Genomic DNA, 21481 nt, shown 5'->3' with positions numbered 1-21481 from the left:
CCTCAGAACCTAGTCTCCGTGGCGCCGCTGGCAGGAGAAAGGATGCTATTTTAGGCAGTGTGTCTGGACTTGGCCCAAGTGGCAGGGGCCAAACCCCTGCCCCACTGACCTCTCCCCTGGAGGAGCAGAGCAAAGCAGTGCGTGGGGCCACCCCGAAGAGGGCTGAAAGGCAGGCTCTAGACTGGGGACACAGGGACAGTGGAGTCCCTGCTGGGGGTGCAGCCAGAGCCCAGGACAGTCATAGAGGAACAAGACCAAGACCTGCTATAACTGAGGCGTGCCTAAAGTGAACACTGAGAAACAAGACACTTCAGTAGAGTAAGTTGGGCTCCAGGCAGGGCTGGGGACAGGGGTCCTTCCCTGTGGCTCAGGCCTCAGAGGGCTACTTCCTGGGGATCATGTTGTAGGGGGAGATGACTATAAGACTGTCTGGGGAAGGAACCCCAACTGAGAGTTGAAAGCCAGGATGTTTGTTCTGCTTTAGTCCTGAGTTGCTGGGTGACACAAGCATGTCACACACTTTGTTCTTTAGTTTCCTTACCTGTAAATTTACTGTTGAGAGCAGTGCAGCAGAGGTTGGGAGGGTGTATAGGGCTGGGCTGTCAGGAGAGCACTGGCCTGGGGAGGAGGAGGGCGCTCAGACCAGGCCAGTCATGCAGATCAGAAAGATGGGTTGATGGCTAGCTTAGCTAGAATGGGAAGCTGGGGCTGGGGCTGCACGGTTCTGCAGTCAGGGCTAGGGATGTGCGGTAGCGAGGGGAGCTCACAGGAAGGGGAAACTCAAGGGTTACCTCTGAGTGGCCGTTTGCATGGACAATAGGAATACACTGGGGAATTTTCAGGAAAGGTAAGAGGGCAGATTTTGTTCTGAGGTAGAGCTATGGACTAAATGAATTCTCAGGACCTCAGTGTATATGTATGTGTGTGTGTGTGTGTGTGTGTGTGTGCACGCGTGCACAAGGGAAAGGGCCTGGAAAATCAGAATTTAAGTGAGCAGCAAGGGGCTTGAAGTTAGATTAAAGGCAGTAATACCCATATATGTGAGGGTGGAGCCACTGAGGGGAGGCTGTAGGCATCTCCATTGTCCGAGGCTGGGCTGCAACCTGGGGAAGTCAGGAGGACCTGTGAAGGGCCTGGTCCGGGGTCCTGAGGCCAGCATGGGTAGAGGGGGTGGGACTCCAGGGCCTTTTCCCATTGGCTGAAGCACATCCACACCCCTCCTTGCTAGCTTGGCTCGGTTGGGAGATTGGAACCGGCAGGACCTGTCCCTGTGGCTTATCCCTTGGGAGGCTGAGGTCTGATGAGAATGTGGGGCCAAGTTCTGTGCCCCCCAGCCCTAATGACCTCTCTTTGGCACCACAGCATCTAAAAATCTCAAAGGACAGAACATGACTCAATCAGATAGGAAGAGGCGGTAAGTACCCTACCCATTCTCCTCCTCCAGCCTCCGGGCCCCCAACCCCCTAGTGCACCCCTGTGCCCTTCCTGCCCTATTCTCAGCCTCTCCCTCATGGCTGATGCCCCCAGCCCCTCTCCTTCCCATCTCCCACTGGATCATGAGGCCCAGAGGAAGGGGCTCTTCCGCCTGGGCCCTGGGGTGATGGGATGCTCAGAAAGGCTGGGTGAGGGCCAAGGAGTTGGTGAGTAGGTTCCGACTGCCTTTATGTAGGTGGTGCTCAACTGAACTGAACTCGCTGCCTCTCACCCTCATGAGCTCAGGTCTCTTTGAGGGACAATAAGAGCCAAAGTCCTTGCAATGGCCAAGGCCCTGCCTTTTAGTCCTGGTTTCCTCTCTGATCTTCCCCCATGCCGTCCCTGCTCTTTCTCTCTCCAGTCACACTGACCTTTCCTTTCATTCAAACATACTCAGAGTCGTTTAGTGATTTTTCCCTCTGTCTGGAAGGCTCTTCCTTCACCACCTCATGTCTGTCATCTTCTCAGTGAGGCTCATCCTAACTGCCTTTTCCCTGCTCTAATTTTCCCCATAGGCCATACTATTTTCCTTCCTTCCTTCCTTCCTTCCTTCCTTCCTTCCTTCCTTCCTTCCTTCCTTCCTTCCCTCTCTCTCTCTCTCTCTCTCTCTCTCTTTTTTTTTTTCTCATTCCCTTCCTCCCTTTGGAGAGGGAAAGAGAGAATCTTAAGCAGGCTCCATGCTGGGCTCGCTCTCACAACCCTGAGATCATGACCTGAGCAGAAATCAAGAGTCAGATGCCTAACCAACTGAGCCACCCAGGTGCACCATACTACCCTCTAACACACAAATATACTTGCTTATTACATTTCATTGCTGCCTGGCAGCTCCACAGATATTTTTTATCTATGCACTCCTGGATGGAGAGAATTAATGGCTCCCCTTGTGCTGGACTCTCTGGGGCTTTCAACACTGTCTCCAAAGACCCACTAATGTCCCACAGGCAACTCAGTTCCAGTTAAAAACATCCTTCACACCCCAAGCCCTTTCTTCCTCCTGTATTCTCAGTCAGCCAAGGATCCCTTTCTCCATTGCTCAAGCCAGTGTCCTTGACACTTCTGTCTCCCATGCCTCATATTTAGTCACATCTCCTAAAATATCTAGAATGTACTCACTCCCACCATTCTTTCCACCACTTCTCTCTTCCTCCATAGGCACTTTAGGCTACCACCTGCCCACCCTTCAGAAGTCTGCAGGCCTCACCTCCCACCCCTGGCTTCTTGCCTCTGATGTTGCTGCTGTTATCTATCAGATCCACTAGATGGAGTGATCCAAGGGTGGAGACTGGGTTTGTATACCTTACTGGCTGGGGCATGGCTGGCTTATAGGTGGTTGGTTGATTGATTGATAATTAAATGAGCTGGTGAACAGGAAAGTCCATCAGTTAGCTAAGTTGCTAGATTAATTAATTAGTTGAAGGGTTGGTTGGTGAGTTGCTCCTTGGTTAGCAGATATTACTTAGATAATTATGTGGTTTACCATTAGCTTCTTGGCTTGTAGGCCAGTTTTTCATTCTACACCCTCTCCTTGAGCTGTCTCATCTCTGCCAGGGATCAAATGACCACCTATGACCTCTGGATGTGTATGTCTAGACAAGACATGACCAGCTGCCTCTGTTTTACTGCCTATCTCCACCTAGATGTTTAGGAGGCTCTTCAAATTCCACACAGTGAGAGGGGTTCCTCATGGTCCTGCCTAAGCCTACAGCTTCTCTCCTGGGCTCATTTGTCATTCTGCTGCTCTTCCTGAACCTGAGGTCATCACTGACTTCCTTCTCTATTTTTCTTTTCAATCAAATACCAAGTGTGTCATTTTTATTGTCTTCTAGCTGTCTCCATGACACCTTCTTGGCTCAGGCTGCTATCACCACTTGAGCAGTCTCTGGCAGAAGCTTCCTAATTGCTTGCCATACCCCCACCCTTGTTCTCTCATCCCAGCCTCCATAGAGGAGGCAGTGCTCCTGCTTAAATCCTCCACTGAATCCCCTGGCCCTCTGGGTCTAGTTCAGATTCTCTAACATGGGCCATGAGGCCTTCTGCCATCTGGCCCTGTGCCCCTCTCCGCCCACCTCATGCCACTTTCTCTCCTCTCTGGCTGACCCATCCTTGGGGAGCTTGTCAACATATTACACACTGTCTTAGTGGCAAGCCCTCTTCCCACCCCTCCCCTGATGCTCCTTCATCTGCCCAGCCTTCCATTCTCAACTTGTTTCCCTTCCCGTGGGAGACCCTCCTATCCTTTCCTCTGGGAACGGACTTGTTTCCTTCCTGAAATCCAGTAGAACTCACCCTTCACCTGTGGCAACACTCCTCACTCTTTACAACAATAGCTCCATTGCTTTTCTTCCTGAGAGCAGGGATCATGACAATGTTCATTGCTACAGTGCTTGAACATAGCAGCCATTTGATATTTGATAAATCTTTGGACCAGTGGCTGGTTGGTGGTTATTTGTTGCTTACTGTGTCCTGTCTGCTGTGTGATGAGAAGGAAGGGGTCAGAGTCGGAAAACTCTCTTGGTGTCCTTGGCTTTCTGCTCTGTCCACCTCTTCACTGCCTCTGTGGTACTTTGCCAGGACCCTCATGGGTACCTGCCTGCCTCAGGGTACTCACAGGCACTTCTTCATAGCTGAGAGGCTGGCCATAGGGGCATATGATGCTGCATGGGAACTGGAGTTGGATGGAAGCCAGTAAATTATCTGGGCAACTCTATATCCCCCTCCATATGGTCAGCCATTGGTTTGTTTCCTTGGGGTAAGGAGAGAGCAAGCACTAGGGTAGGTGAGACTACACATAGGGTCTCAGCCAGAAAAGTGGAAGGTGTTTTATCCAGGTCTGATTTACGTTTCTTACTCCCTCTGCTTATTCTGTGCTGCTGTGAGGTCGGGGAGATTTCAGGAAGCCTGGGATGGGGTGGGGCAGTGTTGTCGCTATTCCTACCAGAATGAGGTAGTTGAGGGGCTGGTGTCAGCTTTGGGTATACAGCAGGGGAGGGTCACCAGTCTGAACAAGTACCAAGGCCACACTTAATAGTATCTGTCGCCTTCCACCTCTTCTTCAGCCTCCAGACCCCATTTCCTTCCCCAAACCAGAACTCTCTATCCTCCCCTCCCAGCAGATGATGGAGCCTGTAACTCAGTTTTTTGTCTATCTATCCATTCAACCATACATTTACTAAATAGTTGTCAAGCACATACCATGTGCCAGGCCCTGTAGAAGGTTCTGGGGATTTAATGGAGGGTATGACAGACGAATTCCCCAGTTTTTATTCATTGGACAATATATCTTGCACCTCTGTGTTTGATCCTGTGCTAGGCACTGAGCATACAACAGAGTGGGAGATCCAGTCCTTCCTTTCCTCCACCCTCTCTCTCATTTGTTCATTCATTCATTTGTTCACGCACCGAAGTCTGTTTGTGTCAACCTGGCTACAGAGCCCCATGCACTTTGCAGATTCCTTCATCTCTGGCAGAACCTGATGCAAGTGTCAGGCCTCCGTGTTTATAGAGCTCTGAGCAGACTTTGCCACACCCTGTGTTGTTTGCAGAGTGCCTCACTTTTAACAGGTCCTGCTTGATGCCTGGCCTGTGTTCCCAAAGCCTGGATCCTGCAGATAGGCAGGCAGGCAGACGGACAGAGGGACAGCTGAGCTCCACTTGTCTGCTTGCCCTCTCCCATCTGCTTCTCTTCTGAGACTCACTGGCACTCAAATGGCACTTGCCAGCTCCCCACTGCCCCCTCTGCAAAATGGCCTCATTAGTGTACCCTTCCCACTGGTCCAGTCTCCTCCGAAAAGAAGGGACCAAGCCTGGCCATCTAGCACCAGTCCCGCTCCACACCCCTGTGGCTCTCAGTTGTCTCTGATCCCAGCTGTACCAGCTGCCTTGGGCAAGAGGAGGTGTGTGTGGGTAACCTCTGGGTTACCCATTAACGGCCATGAGTTAAAGGGTGATGGGCAGCGAATGCACTTGACTCTCTTTCCTTCCCACGGGGCTTGGGCTGCTGTTCCAGGTCCATCCGAGGCTCCAAGGTGGTCTCATCGCCCATAACAACAAGGATGCAAGCAATATTGCAGAAGGATATGGTGCGAGAGTTCTTGGCTGAGTTCATGAGCACGTATGTCATGATGGTGAGTGGTAGGTGACACAGATGGGGCGGGCTCTGAGGAAAGGTCAGGAACCCCTGGGCCCCAGGAGGGTGGGGTTCAGTGAAAGCAATCCATGACCCCCTCCCCACCACGGACCCTTGAGTCACATTATCCATTCTTCAGCCTTGGACCTGGAGTCCTGATGGGGAAACACAGGAAAGTAAGAAGAGAGCTCTTTCTGGCTGTTTTTTTGGGAGAGAATGAGATCATACTATGTGGGGGGCAGAACAAAACCATGGGATGGGGCACAGGTGTCAGGGAGCATGGCTGGAAGTGGTGAGAAGGGAAACTAAGAATACAGAGATTAGAGAGAAGTGTCATTGAGCGTCATGCTTTGAGAATTAATACCGAGGGCAATGAGGAGACGCTAAAGGTTTTCAAGCTGGGGAGTGATGTGTTCAGATTTAGATTTTAGAAGGCGGTTTGGGGTGCAGTGTGGGCCTCAGCAGAACTGGTGGGAAGCAGTTAGGAGGCTGTTGACCTAGGATAGAGAGATGGCGATGACTGGTCCAGGGATAGAGAAGAAGCTCACATTTGAAGGAGCTGTGGAAGAATTGAGGCTTTGCAAGCAGTAGATGAGAGGTAGGTGCCGGAGCCCGGGCCCTCTGCAGAATGAGAAGTGAGGTCAGTTTGGTTGTGATCAGGTGAGTTCCAGTGGAGACATTTAGGAGATTGGATATAGAGGTTTGGAGCTCAAGAAAGGGACTTGGGCTGGAAGTAAGGATTTTACTCATCAGACTATGGATGGTGGTTATAAAACTATCCAGTGAGAATGTATAGAGAGAGGAAAAAAAAAAAAAAAAGCTGAGGACAGAACCCTGAAGAGGAGCACACAAAGAAGGCTGAGGAGGAGTGGCCAGAAAAGTGAGAGGAGAAGAGTGGAGAGACCTGTGATAGAAGGGTGGGTCCACCAGGAGGGAGTGGTCAGCAGTGGGAGGCTGCAGACAGGCCAGAGAAAGTGACTCCTGGCAAGGGTCTGTAGGGATTGGCAACATGGAGGTCATGACCTGAGCTGAAACTAAGAGTTGGACGCTCAACCATCTGAGCCACTGAGACCACCCCTGTCTTCTCAGTTATTTAGCATGTTGAATTGGACCTTTATGGACTGTGGAGTTGGTTGAATCCTGTCTCTGCTATCTTCTAGAGGTGTGACTTTTTTACAGGTATCTTAACTGTTTAGGACTTTAGCTTCCTTATTGATAAATGGAACAGCCACAACAAGCTGGCAGATACCCAGTATACGTGTGGGACATATGTGGTGGTCTCTTGTCATGATAAGCACTCTCGACTGCTCCCCCTCCCTGCTTCCTGCCTTCTTCCCTTTCCCCATTACCTGCCCTACTGTTTAGACTCCTGAGCTGTAAGGATGGCAACTGGATGGTGTCCAGCCTTAATCCAGGGCTAAGTCATTCATTTATGACAAGACATTCCAGCCTCATGAGGGCTGTTAAACCTTGGAACCATGGAGGTAGGAGGTACTACCTCCTGTACAGTATCCTCAAATCCATACAGCAAATCCATACGTCTATGAGGGAGGTTCTATTATTATCCTATTTCAGAGATGGGAAAACTGAGCCCCTATGAGACAAAGTTATTTGTCCAAGATGACATTTTAAGTTAAAATTAAATCCACTCCAATCTAACATCACAGCCTTGACCTTTAGTCTCTTTACACTCTGTCCCTTAGTTTAGCTAAGGCAGGATTCACAACACTCTGGCTTGTTAATTCTCCCCCAACTGAGGTAAGGCCCTAACTTTCAGGCTTTTAGTAGTCTCGGGGCCTCAGTTTCCCAATCTGTGGAATAGGAACAGAAACATTTGCTGGCGGATTTGTTGTGAGAATGGAAGGGGAATAACACTACTTATAAAAGAACTCAGGGAGGTATAAGCTCATATAGAACATTGTGTTATTACTTTCAGTTGTTGGGCCTGTGACAAGAACTGGGGGCTTTTTCAGTTACAGGAAGCTCAGTCATCAGGGGGAAGATTTTGTCAGAAAAACGAGTGTGACCTTGGGCCCCATTTACTGCAGCCAGGATCAGGGAAGTGGACTGTTCTACTCTGTTCCGTTCTACAGCCTCCAGAGTGTTGTGCTCAGGGCTGGCCTCGTACCTATTGGGACTTGAATGGGCTGGGCCACGTTCACTGACCATGGAGAGGAGGGGCTAGGCCATTAGAGGCCTGGAAAACCAGCTGTCGACATGAGCCAGAAACAGAGGAGTTGCAAACTTACATGCTGTGGGGGCCAGAGAGTCAACTCAGAGCAGAGGGAACTGTGGCTAAGTGTGGAGTACCAGCCTGTGCAAAGGCATCTTTGCCACTGCTCCAGTTGACTGCTGCCACACTGGGTGGAATGCAGGCCGGTGTTGCCCAAGCTTCTGATTTTCCAAGAGAGGCTGAAACTTCTGGTTGTCAAAACCAACTTACCCAAACAAAACATGTGTTCTGGTTGAACTGGCCCATGGGCTGCCAGTTGGCAACTTTGACACAGGAGGTCATAAGGGGTTTATTCACTCATTCATTATTTTTAGTAAATGGTTTTGAGCTCCTACTTGGAAATGTGCACTCTCTGTGTGTGCTCCAGCCCCTGCACCTCCCAACCCTCCTCAAGCCTGTCAGCTGTCCTGTTCTCACTCTCCACCCCAATGCCTCATCTGTTCCTGTCCTCTCCTGCCTCATCCTACCCTTGGCCTTAAGCCAGTCTGCCTCTGGGCTTCCCTGCACTTGTCCTGGTGTTCTTGGGGGACCTACATGGCCTTGCTCAGCTGCCTCTCCCCAACCCTATTGAGGCTATCTGACTTGTTCTCGAACTTTCTCAAGGCTGCCTTGTACTCTGCCCTTTTTTTTTTAAAATCAGCAAATGGCTGGATTTCTAGCTTACCAGAGAAAACCATCAGGCAGGCTTCCTGCGTCTGGCTCACCCACCTAACCCTGCAGCACCAGACTCCACTTACCTGTGCATCCATGTGTCCCCTCCTTGGCCAGGGCAGGCTCCTCCTTCACGGAGGACCCTCCATTCCTGTACCAGTCCCACCCTCCAGTCTACCCAGGTACTTTGTTCCATTTTGAGGGAGAGCCTCTCCCTCTCTCAACCTTACCATACTGAAGTCTCTCTACTGGGATGCCTGGGTGGCTCAGCGGTTGAGTGCCTGCCTTCAGCCCAGGGCGTGATCCTGGAATCCCAGATCAAATCCCACATCGGGCTCCCTGCATGGAGCCTGTTTCTCTCTCTCTGCCTATGTCTCTGCCCCTCCCTCTCTCTCTGTGTCTCTCATGAATAAATAAATAAAATTTAAAAAAAAATGAAGTCTCTCTACTTAAACTGGCACAGCGCAAAACATCTTCCCTTCCCCCTTTGAGCCTCTTCAATTATCACGCTCTTCCTCCCTCCCTCCTCAGACAGGTTCTCAAAGAGATGTCTACAGTGGTATCCTTCAACTCTTCTTTTTTTTTTTTTTCCCAAGGTTTTATTTATTTATTCATGAGAGACACACACAGAGAGAGGCAGAGACACAGGCAGAGGGAGAAGCAGGCAGGACTCAATCCCCGGTCTCCAGGATCACACCCTGGGCTGAAGGCGGCGCTAAACCGCTGAGCCACCCGGGCTGCCCCTTTCAACTCTTCTTCATCACATACTTACCTCTCAATTTCTGGTACCTAATTTCTGTTTCTATAGCCTGATGATGTAGTGCTCACCACATTACTAAGGACTGCTGGATGGTCACATCCAAAGGGATGCTTTTCAGGCTTTTATGCACTTGACCCAGAGGCTGCATGTGATGGTGGGGACCACACCCTCCTGGGAAACTCTGTTTCTCTTTGGTGTTCCAGGCACATTCTTCCTTTGTTCCTCTCCCATTTCAACACCTGCTCCAGCCAGAGTTTCTAACACCGACTTATGTGCAGCTCTAGGTTCAGCCCTCAGCTGACCATCATCTCACCTTCATCCTCCTTGATGGCTTTATCTATTGCCCCCATGTCCACAATTCTTCAGCTTTCCTTCTTCAAAAACACTAGAACAGAGATGTGCAAGGGAAATACAATATGAGCCGCACATGTAATTTAAAACTTTCTAGTAGCCACATTAAAGAGGTGAAAAGCAATAGATGAAATTAATTTGAATAATTATTGTATTTATATATATATATCCAAAATATTGCCAGCTCAATAGGTAATCAGTATAAAATTATTAATAAGACATTCTACATTCTTTTTTTCCTATGTCTTTGAAATCTGGTGTGTACTTCACACTTAGAGCAGATCTCAATTTGGACTAGCCACATGTCAAGTACTTAATAGCTGCATGTGGCTAGTGGCCATCATATTGGATGATGGATCTAGACTTCTATTTCCAGCAGCCCCGACATCTATAGGTCCCTCAGAGACAGTATATCTAAAGCACATGGAATATTCAAAGGAGGTGCCATCTTAATGTGGCTTTAGAATATTGATTTTTCAGAATCTGAGATGAGGTATTCCAAGGAGAGGGAATAACACAACGCAAAACCACAGAAGCATTAGAAAACAAGGCATGCAGGGAGCAGTATGTTGTTTGGTTTGAATTGTTTGACAAAGTGACTGCCTACATTAAAACCTTGACTCCCTCCATGCAGGCTGTGTATTTTGGACAAGCCAGTCAGGTTCTCTAGGACTTGGCTAACAATCCATCAAATGGGGAGAATTAGAGCACCTAACGCATAAGTTGGTGTAAGGGTTAAAGGAGGTGATAGATATAACTTGCTTACAAATGTCTAGCATACAACAAACACTCAATAAATGGTTGTTAGTGTTTAGTTGTAATAACATTGCTGAACATAGAGCACACTGGAGCAGACATGAAACTGGGAAGCAGAAGAGAGAAAATTATACAGGGTCTTAAATTGTGGCCTACTGAGTTTGGACTTTATCCTAGAAATGGAGGGAAGCCAGTAAATGTTTGAACAAGGGGCAGACATGATCAAATTTTTCTGTTAGAAAGGTCACGCTGGCTGCAAGTAGGAGGGTGGGTAAGATCTGGATAGAATGCAGGCAGAGCTGGTTGGGTGTGGAGGATGAGGGTGAGGAAGCTCAAATTTGGACAGCTGGAATGGGGAACATAGGATGAGGATCACATTTTCTGAGAGATGGTAAGCTTTCAACAGAGAGCCTTTGAAAAACCCATAGATCTAGTCTTTGAAAAACCCAGACTCCCAGTAGGTATTTGAAGATAGGGATCTAGCTCCTAGGTGGAGGTTTTGGGAATTTTAGTGCATCAGGCATCTCTGAAGCCATAGACGTGGTAAGAAGGCCGAGGAAGAGTGACTGGGGAGAGACATGAAAGGCACCAAGGAATGAGTGCTGGAGTCATCCATATTCACGAGACAGATGAAGAAAGAAAAATGTGGGAAGAAACTATAGAGAGGGAGGCTGTGGAAGTAAGAGGAAACCAGGAAAGACAGAGATGTGGAGGCCAAAGAGAAGGGACCTTCCAGAAGCACAGAGTGGTTAAAAAGGTCTAAGTTAGCAAAGTAAGACAAGTCTGAAGGGACCATTAGGAAATTAGGAGGCTGGAGCCCTCAGGGAGAGCTTTGATGTCCATGATATGTGGAAGCAAGAGCCAGATTGTAGAGAGAGAGCAAGGGAAGGGATCAAGGAGCCAGCCAGTGTATTCTTTCTTAGAGCTAGGTCCACACAGGGAGGGGGGTCCAGGAGTCCACAGCTAGACAGAGAGGCTGGGCTCAGGCAAGAAGGAAGACACCTGAGTCTGTGGGAGCAGTCAAGGGGAGGGTGGAAGATACAGGCAAGAGGGAGGTGACTGGAGAGGGATGGAGAGCCTGGGCACCAGAACCAGAGCTGAAGGGGAAGGTGGATATTGATTCCGGTGGGAGCTGTGGGAGGTTGAGTGAGGGCCTAGCTTCAGGCCTCTAATTTCCCTGTGAAGAGGGTCTGGGGCCGGGGGGTGGGCGGGGGGATCTTCTGAGGTGATCCAGCAGCTACGAATGGGCAAGAACAAGAAATTCAGAAATGACAGCTGAGGACAATGGAAATGTTGCTGAAGGCAAGAGGGGTAGAACCACACTGGGCTCCCAGGGCCACTGTGTGTATAGGGAGCGGGGTTCTGGCAGAGTCCAGGCCAGAAGTTTGGCAATCCCTTGAAGAAATTTCCTGCAGGTTAGGTTGAAGTGTGAGATACTCTGAGGGGTTCAATCCGCACCAGCCATGCCCTCCTTGAAGCCCTGCCTCCTACCCTGAACTTTGGGTGGGCTTGGGGTCTAGGGGTGTGGGTGCTGCTTCTCTCCCAGCTCCTTGTATAGCCCCACTCAGCTCTCCCTGGTCACATCTTGAAGAAGTCAGGACAATTTCTGGAGAAGGAGGGAATGGCAGAGGGTCTCCAAAGACAATGTATGGTGGCCTGGGGCATGGGGATGAGGAGCCCAAACTGAGCTTGAGGCCTCCTGTGAGGTTGGGGCTTCTGTGCAGGTAGTCCTCTCAGAGGCCCTCCCTTGCAGGTGTTTGGCCTTGGCTCTGTGGCACATATGGTTCTAGGAAATAGATTTGGGAGCTACCTCGGTGTCAACTTGGGTTTTGGCTTTGGAGTCACCATGGGAGTGCACGTGGCAGGGAACATCTCTGGTGAGTGAGCCCGGGCCCCATCTGATCAGCAGGGCCAGGTGTCCCCTCCAGGCTCTTCCTGCTTACCTCCAGCCAGCCCCTTCTCCAAGTCCACTTGAAACCATCCTTACTGGCCTGAGGGGAGGGAGAACACCCTGAACCCCTTTCTTTTGACTCTCTCTGCCCAGAATCTTCATAAGCTCCCCTGGATCCCCCATTTTTACTACCTGGGCCAACTTAGGCAAGTTATTTAATTTCTCTGTCTCTTACTTTCCTTAATGGTGAATTGGAAATGGTGGTCTCTGTCTTGTGGGTCTTTATGAGGATTAAATGAATCTACTCCATAAATACTGTTATTATTATTGTTATTGTTGCTCTCATATTATTTGTTTGTCTCTGCTCTCACACCTCTGACACTTCTGCCCCTCCCCTCAGGGGCCCACATGAATGCAGCCGTGACCTTCACCAACTGTGCACTAGGCCGCATGTCCTGGAAGAAGTTTCCTGTTTACATCCTGGGTCAGTTTCTGGGTTCCTTCCTGGCTGCTGCCACCATCTACCTCCTCTTCTACTGTAAGTGTCCTGCCCTGGGTTGTCCATCTCTGGCCTCAGCCTCCTCTGAAAAATGGGAAGATCCAACCCTAGTATCCTGGTCTGTGAAAACATTTGGGAGAGAGCCTTACAGGTGCTCCCCACCTCTGGATCCTACAGCCTTAATCCTGGGGCTCCAGTGGGGTTAAGCTGGTGGCAGGTTCACACTCAGTCTGTGTCTCTACAGCAGCCATTATCGAATTTTCGGGCGGACATCTGGCAGTGACTGGTCCCACAGCCACCGCTAACATTTTTGCCACCTACCTTCCTGACCGCTTGACGTTGTGGATGGGCTTCCTGGATGAGGTCAGTGGTCCAGTGTGGGTTCCCCTCCTTAACCCTCCCCATCTAGCAGGCAGTCCTCACAATAGAAGGGACAAGAACTCTGGATGAGGTATCTGCCAGTGGATTGGGGCTGGGGGCACTGCTGAAGCTGTGGTTTGGCTAGGGGCCCCAGGTGGCTGCCACGGTGTCTGCTCCCCAGGTGATAGTGACAGGGATACTCCAGCTATGTCTCTTCGCCATCACGGACAAGGAGAACAACCCAGCACTACAAGGGACACAGGCCCTGGTGATTGGCGTCCTCATTATTGTCATTGGAGTGTCCTTGGGCATGAACACAGGCTATGCCATGAACCCATCCCGGGACCTGCCTCCCCGCTTCTTCACTTACATTGCTGGCTGGGGTATACAGGTCTTCAGGTACTGCCCTGCCCAGCCCATTCCTGCAAGTTTTCTCTGGGTCCCCTGCATGCAGAGGGGGGGAGGGTGATGTGAGAAGCAGCACAGTCTAGAGTCCTGCCAAACTCCCAGATGGTCTGGGGAGACAGGTGTGGATCCCCTCTTTCCCCTTGATCAGCACCGACGCAGATGCTGCTCTTGGACTGAATGTCAGTCCTGCCACAGATCAGCCCTGGCCCTGAATCAGACTGAAGCTGACCAGGGCAGGCTCAGGGGCAACTCTTAGGCTAGAATGGGGGTCACTCCTCTAGACTCAGGCCCTACTCTCTGTCTCAGCCTGACTGGATGTGGGTGCTGTGCTGGGCATCAGCCCCCTCAGCAGGCCTCTGCCTCTTGCCTGCAGGGTCCGGGACTGGTGGTGGGTGCCGGTGGTGGCACCGCTCCTAGGTGCCTACTTAGGTGGCATCATCTACTTGGTCTTCATTGGCTCCAGCATCACACAGAGGCCCCAGACATTGGAGAACTCCATGGTGTATGAAGACCGCAGAATACCCGTGCTGCCCAAGACCATGCAAATCCCATCCATGACCTCTTCCCTCACCCCTGTCTCTGTGTCTCCCGCCAACAGACCCTTAGCCCAGACTGTCCCACCCTTAAGTGACCCCATCCACCTAGAGCACTTCTAAGTGCTTACTTCTAAGTAAGATTATTTGTGACCCTATCCCCCCACTCCAATAAAGAAAGCCTTGTCCAACACAGTGGCACCCTCACTTCCTGGGTGCCTCCTGTGGTTGGGCCTCCCTCCTGGATTTTTCCAGGAACTCCATGGTTATGCAGTAGCCCAGGGCTGGAGCACAGAGCTGAGAGGTCTCTAACTCCTTCCCGCCTTAGGAGCTGGGGCGACCCTGGGAGAGAATGGGGGAAGACAACCTACGGCCTCAGTAGGAACAGGAGATTAAAGGATGCCAGACACAGAATGGTGGATTTTTCAGGCCTAGCGTAGGGAAGGGATCGTTTTGGGGGAAAGGAAAACAGCTAGCTGGGGGTGAGCTGCCCTAGGATAGGACTCTAGACTCTCCTTCAGTTCTAGCTAGTCCTTGGACCAGATAAAACAAGGCCCAAGCATATAGATCAGAGTTTCTCAACCTTTTTTTTTCCATTATTATTCCCCTCAGAAGCCTTTTAGACATTTTATTTATTTTATTTATTTATTTATTTTATTTTATTTTATTTTATTTTTTTTTAATTTTTTTATTTATTTATGATAGTCACACACAGAGAGAGAGAGAGAGAGGCAGAGACACAGGCAGAGGGAGAAGCAGGCTCCATGCACCGGGAGCCCGATGTGGGATTCGATCCCGGGTCTCCAGGATCGCGCCCTGGGCCAAAGGCAGGCGCCAAACCGCTGCACCACCCAGGGATCCCAATATTTATTTATTTATTTATTTATTTATTTATTTATTTATTTATTTATTGGTGTTCAATTTGCCAACATATAGAAAAACACCCAGTGCTCATCCCATCAAGTGCCCCCCTCAGGGCCCGTCACCCAGTCACCATTTTCTTTCTTAATCACATATTTTAATACCATAGGTATACTTATATCTGTTTATTTTATACAAAATACATTATACAAAAAAGAGTAAGATTTTTTCATCTTCTTCCAAAAATCCATGTTCTCACCCCTGGAGGCAAAATCACCCCTCGCCTTGAAAATGCCTAATGTAGACTGAAAGTAGGTAAGGGGTTTGATTCCTCCTCCTCCTGGTGCCAGAGCTCTCCCACACCAAGAAAATCCAGAGTCAGAAGGAATATGCAAAGAAGGAAGTTCTTTCAAAAGGTACAGAGAGGGGATCCCTGGGTGGCGCAGCGGTTTGGCGCCTGCCTTTGGCCCAGGGCCCGATCCTGAAGACGCGGGATCGAATCCCACGTCGGGCTCCCGGTGCATGGAGCCTGCTTCTCCCTCTGCCTGTGTCTCTACCCCCCTCTCTCTCTCTCTGATTATCATAAATAAATTTAAAAATTTAATAAAAAAAAAAAGAAAAGGTACAGAGATAGGAAATGGCTTCATGGGATTCAGGTGGACAGGCACAGAGGTTGCTGGAGGTGGGACAGCCAGCATCCTCACTCACTCCGGAATGGAGCAGGAGTTATCCTGCTTTGTGGGACTCAGAGGCAGCATCACCCATGGTTCCTGTCATTGTTTGTGCATTCAGCCTTTCAGCAATTATTGAGTACCTCCTGTGTGCAGGCCCTGCCTGGGCACTGCAGATGTTGAAGAGGGTGAGGCTGAGTCTCTGCCTTCAAGGAGCACAGTCTAATGAGGATAGGTAATCATGGGGAAGGAGCTAAGTGGCAGAGAGGGGGCTGTGGAGTTCAGAGGGGGATCCTAGCCCAGCATGGAGCAGAGGTCAGGGATGGCTTTCCAGAGGTGGAGGCAGAGCAAATAGAGGATAAGGTTGTCTGTTCTGGGGTTGCTTGCTGTACTTTGCAGTTTGAGGAGACCGGGGCAAGGAGGCTGGGCTTTCTTCTGGAGATGGGAACATGGTGACATGAGATTTAGAGCAAGCTTCCCTGAGCTGCAGTGTGCAAGCTGCTGGGAAAGGGGAAGATTGGAGCCTGTGGTGGAGTATGGTGAGAGGCAATAGTCCAGGAGGAGCAGCAGGTGGGGGAAAGAGGATTCACTAGATACCGAGGAGGTAAAGCCTATACGGCTTGGGCTTAAATTGGGAGAAGTGGGTAAGGACTGGCAGGGGTCAGGCTGATTTCAGTTTTTGGCTTGGGCCTGGGGCATTGGAGATATGCCCCCTGAGAATATGCATGGCAGACAAACTGGTTTGGAGAGGAAGATAAGTTATATCATGGATATGTTGAGTTTGAGTTGCCTATGGGACTTGGGGGCAAGAAGTGTGTATCTTGAGCAAGTTACTTAACCTCTCTGGGCTTCCTTTAAATCATTTGTAAAATGGATCTAATACCACCTACCATTTGTGTCGCTGTGGATATTCAATGAAATAAAACAAAACACGTACAACGCTGAGAATAGTGCTTGGCACAGAGTAAGTGCACAATAAACTATTACGTCTTTTATATGGTCTGGAATTCAGAAATGTTGAAGATAGAGATTGGGGAGGTCATGGTTGTGTGGATATCAAAGGAGGGTCAGTGGACAATGTCCTGGGAGCATAGCTGGGAGGTGGGGAGTGGGTACCTGAATGAGGGGCACAAGGTGGGTGATCACGGGGCCTGGAAACAAAGCCAAATGCCCATCAGTATGCCCATCAGTAGGGGAGCAGGTACTTACCTTGCCGTACAGTCACATTCAACAGACCTCTTTAGACTTCTGTCATCCCCATGTCCCTAGGAGATGGCCTTGGAGGTAGGGCAGTCAGTGGGTCTATCCAGAACCTGCTTGCTGTCTACTGCTTTGCCACAGACATGCATTAGGCTCATTGCCCGTAATACCCTGCAGTTTTTGATTCCAGGGTTAGGCTCAGATGAGCCCTGACCATGGTCACACAGTGTTTCTGTGCACAGACCCCTTTCATTTTCTTGGCAGAAGTTGGTTGAAATTCTACAATATGCCAGACACCATTTTGGTGCAGAGGATATAGGCACAAAAAAGAAACTGGAGTTCTTGTTCTCATAGAGCTGACATTCTGTGCAAAACATAGTGTGTTAGTGATACATACTAAGGAGGAAAAGCAGGAGAAAGGGACAGGAAGTGTGTGGGGCTGTAAAGACCAAAGACTTCACTGAGAAGTTGACTTTGAGTACAGATCTGAGGGGGAGAGGGAGTGAACTGTGTGGACACCTGTGAGAGGAGCATGCCAGGCTGAGGGAACAGCCACTGAAGGGCCCTCAGGTGGGAGCATGGAGGACTGCTGCTGGAATGGAAAAATGTAGGGAAGAGTGGAAGAAGGTAAGGTCAGACAAGTAGGTTAAAACTGAGGCCAGGCCCAGAGGAGAGGTAAGACCAAGGCCTGGGGCAGAGGTAAGGGAGGTCTCTGGAAGAGAGGGGCAGGTCTCACTGCAGGCAGGCAGAAGGGAATGAAGTAGAATAGGGTGGGTGGGTGTCATGGTGCCTTGTGGGTCCCTGGCTCTTAGCTCTGCTGTGTGTCTGTGTGTCTGTCTCTCTCTCTCTCATACACACACGGAGTCTCTCCTATAACCACTCCCTGGCTGGATCCAGGAGACACATCATTTAGCTCTGGGAGCCAGGTTGGGATACGAGTCATGAAAGTCCTGTCTTTGCTCCCTGGCCTCACAGGCTGGCTGTGTGACCTAGACAGGACCCCTCCCCTCTCTGGGTCTCAGTTTCCCTACCTGTGCATTGAGGCTTGGATGCGTTGGTGTCTAGGGTAGACCCCAGATGTGACTTCTTCCAGTACTTTGAAGTCTCAAGTCATGACCCCACTTTCCTCCCCTCCACCCTGAGGCTGTGGTTGAAATGGGGACAGGGTACGGCAGGAACATCCCCAGCCTCAGGTCAGGCCACTGCAGGGCTTGCCAGATAAAGGCTAGCTCCTCAGCCTGGTGGTCCTGGCTTTGGGAGGGCCCCTCACTCCCTGTCCTTGCCTGCTCTCCCATTCCCACTCAGAGCCTCCAAGGGAAGGCACTTGCAGGCAGCACTCTGGTCTGGCTAGTCTGTCTCTTCCCTCAGGATGAGGTTCTGTAGCCCAGAAAAAGTTGGAAGCAGCCATCTTGTGCCAGGCTGGGGTGCTGATGCCCTCAGTAGGAGGCAGCTATGGTTGCTCAGCTGTGCAGCCTGGCTGTGGCCATGCACTGACCTCTGCTGAACCTAAAGTGGGAAAGAGGTATGACCCAGCTCTCCTGGGTGCCACAGCGTCCATACTGTGGCACCTAAGAGCACAAAGAGGGCAGCCAGGCTGGATGCAAATGCTGGCTCTACCACTCACTAGCTGGATAACTTTAGGTAAGAGGATAATAATAGCTCCCACTTCACAAGGCTGCTGGGATGAGAAAATGAGCTATGCCTGGCATGTGGGCAGTGTATTTGCTGTTACCACTTTACACCCTTTTGTGGTCTTCATATCCTCATGCCCATCTTATATCCAAGAATGCTGAGGCCTGGGAAGATTGGCTCGGTAAGGGGTAAACAGTAGGAATTCTAGTCCTTACTAATTTGGTTTTGGCTAGTTTTTTTGTTTTGTCTCTAAATTGTGCAATATACCCTATGAACATGCATATGTTATATACAGATATGTTAAAATAATGAAACACTAAAAAAACAAAGACCCCCCCCCCGCAATTAACAAATAACCCCAAACACCTAAGTGCCCTCCACTGAGCTTTGGCATGTTATCGAACCTCTCTGGTCCTCAGTTTCTTCATCTGTAAAATGGGGATAATGAGGCTCAGAGGGATGAGGTATTTCAGGTTTCAGTTTTGCCATTGGCATTTGCTATGATGAAGCAAGGTGAGGAAGAGTTTGTCAGAGGTCATGGTCTTCGCTTATGTCTGTGCTCAGAGTCAAGGGGATGGGTGGGTGCTGGAGGGGATGCTCTATGCTCTGGGCTCTGTGGGGGGTCTGGATGAGGGCAGCTGGAGGTTCAGAGGCTGGGTCAGGGGCAGAGAGAAGACACACAATTACAAGCCAGGTACACCCAGGTACACAGATGAGGTAAAAAATCTAGGACTGAGCCTTTGAGTCTTCCAGGGACCCAACCAAAGCCACACTGACCGATACCTCAGATGGGGGTGGTCCTGGCTGACAACAGTCCAGCCAGCACCAGCAAGAACGTGTTCCCATCCTCCCCCCAGCACCAGATCCTCCACTTCTATTCTGGCTTCTGGCCCCAGGTCAAGGACATCAGGGAAAAGATGAACTCCTAAGGACTCAGTGCTGGGGCAGGGGAGACTGGAAGGTAGTGGTGTATATACAAGGAAACAGTTTAGAGGTTGAACATGCTGACCTGGAGGTGCCTGTGGGGCATCTGGGGATAGACACAGGCTGGGCTAGAGATAGAGCTCAGAGTGGCATGCAAAGGCTTGCAGATAGATGAGGTGGCCCACGGAGAGATGATGGAGTCCTGGGAACACCTATGTTTACGAGATGGCTAAAGGGGAGAAGGCAGCAAAGGCCCAGGATCCCAAATACTCTGAGGCCCTGACTTGTACCATGGGACTGGTCCCTTCTCTCAGAAGGTTCAGATGGGTCAGGGCAAGCAAGAGAAGCCAAGACTCTCTTAGGCAACCAGGAGGAAAACTCCAGACCCCTACCACACAGGACTTCCCTGTAGCACTGAGTATTCCAGCTTCAACCCTCAACTCTGGCTCTGGAAATGTCTGACTCCTGCCCTGTCTCCTCAGATCCCTGGCCTCTAGATGATGGAGAATGCCCAGGGCACAATCCTTGGACCTCTTCTCTTTCACCCTCCTTCCCAACATATAAATACCATTATATGCCAACAGCTCCCCAAATTAGATCTCCTGTCCAATCCTGTTTCCAGACTTTAGATTCCCATATAAAACCACCCACTGGACAGATTTTCATCCCCAAGCCTGCTCCTCCCACACTCTTTCCTATATCAGTAAATGGCAAATTCAATCTTCTCATTGCTCAGGCCAAAATCTTTGAAGTCATCCCTGACTCCATTCTGTCTCATACTCTATCCACATCCCAGCTGTTAGCAAATCGTATACGTGTTACCTGCAAAATTATCTAGAAACCAACCACTTCTCATCACCCCACCACCATCACCCAGGTTTGAGCCAGTCACCTCTCTTGGATTACAGAAGTGGTCTTCTGATCATCTCCCAGCCTTTTTGCTATGACTCACCCGTATAGTCTCAATACAGCAGTTAGTGTTCCTTTAAAAAAAAATAAGCCAAATCATTTCATCCCTCTGCCCTAAGCCTTCCAATGGGCTCCAGGTCCCTGCTTCTCTCTCCCTATAGCCGGATGGCTTTACTGTTCTTTCAAAGTACATGGCATGTTTCCACCACTGAGCCTTTGCAATGGCTATTCCCTCTGCCTGGAATGTTCTTCCTTCAGGTATCTGCAGGACTTTTGTTTTCCCCTCTGTGCTTACACTGTTTATATCAACAAACAAAACAGTATTAAAAAACAAATGGAAAGGTGACAATTTTTAAAGATATTGGTTATAAACTCTACTAGAAACTTTTTTTGAGCTTTTTTTGAGGCAAAGTGAAGCACTACCTTACCCCATCCCCAGGCTCCTGGTTTGGGGATACATACTGCCCCCCAGCGGCCATTCTAGGAAAAAAGTCCCATCTTCTGAGGGTTGCTGGTGTACTCTACATTGGGACACAGTATAAACTTCCATCCCATCTATCCTGACCTGCCAGATAATACAGCCCCAGGGACTCCAAGGTACTCTGTGTGAGCTTTCCTTGTTCTGTGTAGTGGAAGACATAGGTTTTGGAGTCGGACCTTATGGAATTTCAGATCCCCTTAATTATTCACTGAGTGATCTAGGTAGGGCAAATGACCTAACTTCAACCTTTAGTTTCCCCACTGCTAAAATGGAGATAAGAATGTACACTTCAGGGGCATCTGAGTGAGTCAATCAGTTGAGCATCCAACTCTTAGTTTTGGCTTAGGTAATGATTTCAGGGTCGTGGGATCAAGCTTTGCATTGGCCTCTGCGCTCAGTGGAGAGTCGGCTTGATATTCTCTCTCCCTCTCCCCTCTCACACTCCCTAAAATCAATGTATCTTAATGCGTATGTATATACATATATATACATACTTCAAGGGTCTTTGAGGAATGAGAGGAGCACAGAGCTTGATGTATATTAAGTGGTCCAAAGCTGTTATCTACTATCAGAAGAGATTCTTGGTGAAGTGTGGGTGCATGAGTACCTTGGACTCTCTCCCCCCCTTGCATCCAACCTGGGGTGACTGAAAGGGAGTTGAATAAAGGCCCCAGCCCTTGCCAGAGCAGCTTTGCAACTGCTTTGTTCCTTCCCCCAAGTGAGCTATGCTGTGAGACAGTCCTGGGATGAGCTTGAGGCTTG

At 49.8% G+C, this 21481-nt stretch overlaps 1 protein-coding gene across 5 annotated transcripts; it reads left to right on the top strand.

The window, feature by feature from the left end:
• Positions 1–10: 10 nt before the first annotated feature.
• Positions 11–14248, top strand: AQP7 (aquaporin 7). Of its 5 annotated transcripts, none has more exons than XM_038552608.1 (9): positions 11–318; positions 1363–1414; positions 2626–2759; positions 5480–5597; positions 12104–12227; positions 12642–12725; positions 12985–13103; positions 13282–13499; positions 13882–14248. In XM_038552608.1, the coding sequence occupies exons 3-9, from the start codon at positions 2701–2703 to the stop codon at positions 14162–14164; spliced, it is 1005 nt and encodes a 334-aa protein (XP_038408536.1). In that variant the 5' UTR covers positions 11–318; positions 1363–1414; positions 2626–2700; the 3' UTR covers positions 14165–14248. The 5 variants fall into 5 exon arrangements, with proteins under 5 accessions (XP_038408536.1, XP_038408533.1, XP_038408534.1 ...); XM_038552605.1 differs by having other exon boundaries at positions 13–318; positions 12642–12779; XM_038552606.1 differs by lacking the exon at positions 2626–2759 and having other exon boundaries at positions 13–318; positions 12642–12779.
• Positions 14249–21481: the final 7233 nt, after the last annotated feature.

Source organism: Canis lupus, chromosome 11, assembly GCF_011100685.1.
Source record: "Canis lupus familiaris isolate Mischka breed German Shepherd chromosome 11, alternate assembly UU_Cfam_GSD_1.0, whole genome shotgun sequence".
Classification (NCBI taxonomy): domain Eukaryota; kingdom Metazoa; phylum Chordata; class Mammalia; order Carnivora; family Canidae; genus Canis; species Canis lupus.
The sequence above is the reverse complement of the archived record's forward strand: the minus strand, read 5'-3'. Positions and strand labels throughout refer to the sequence as shown.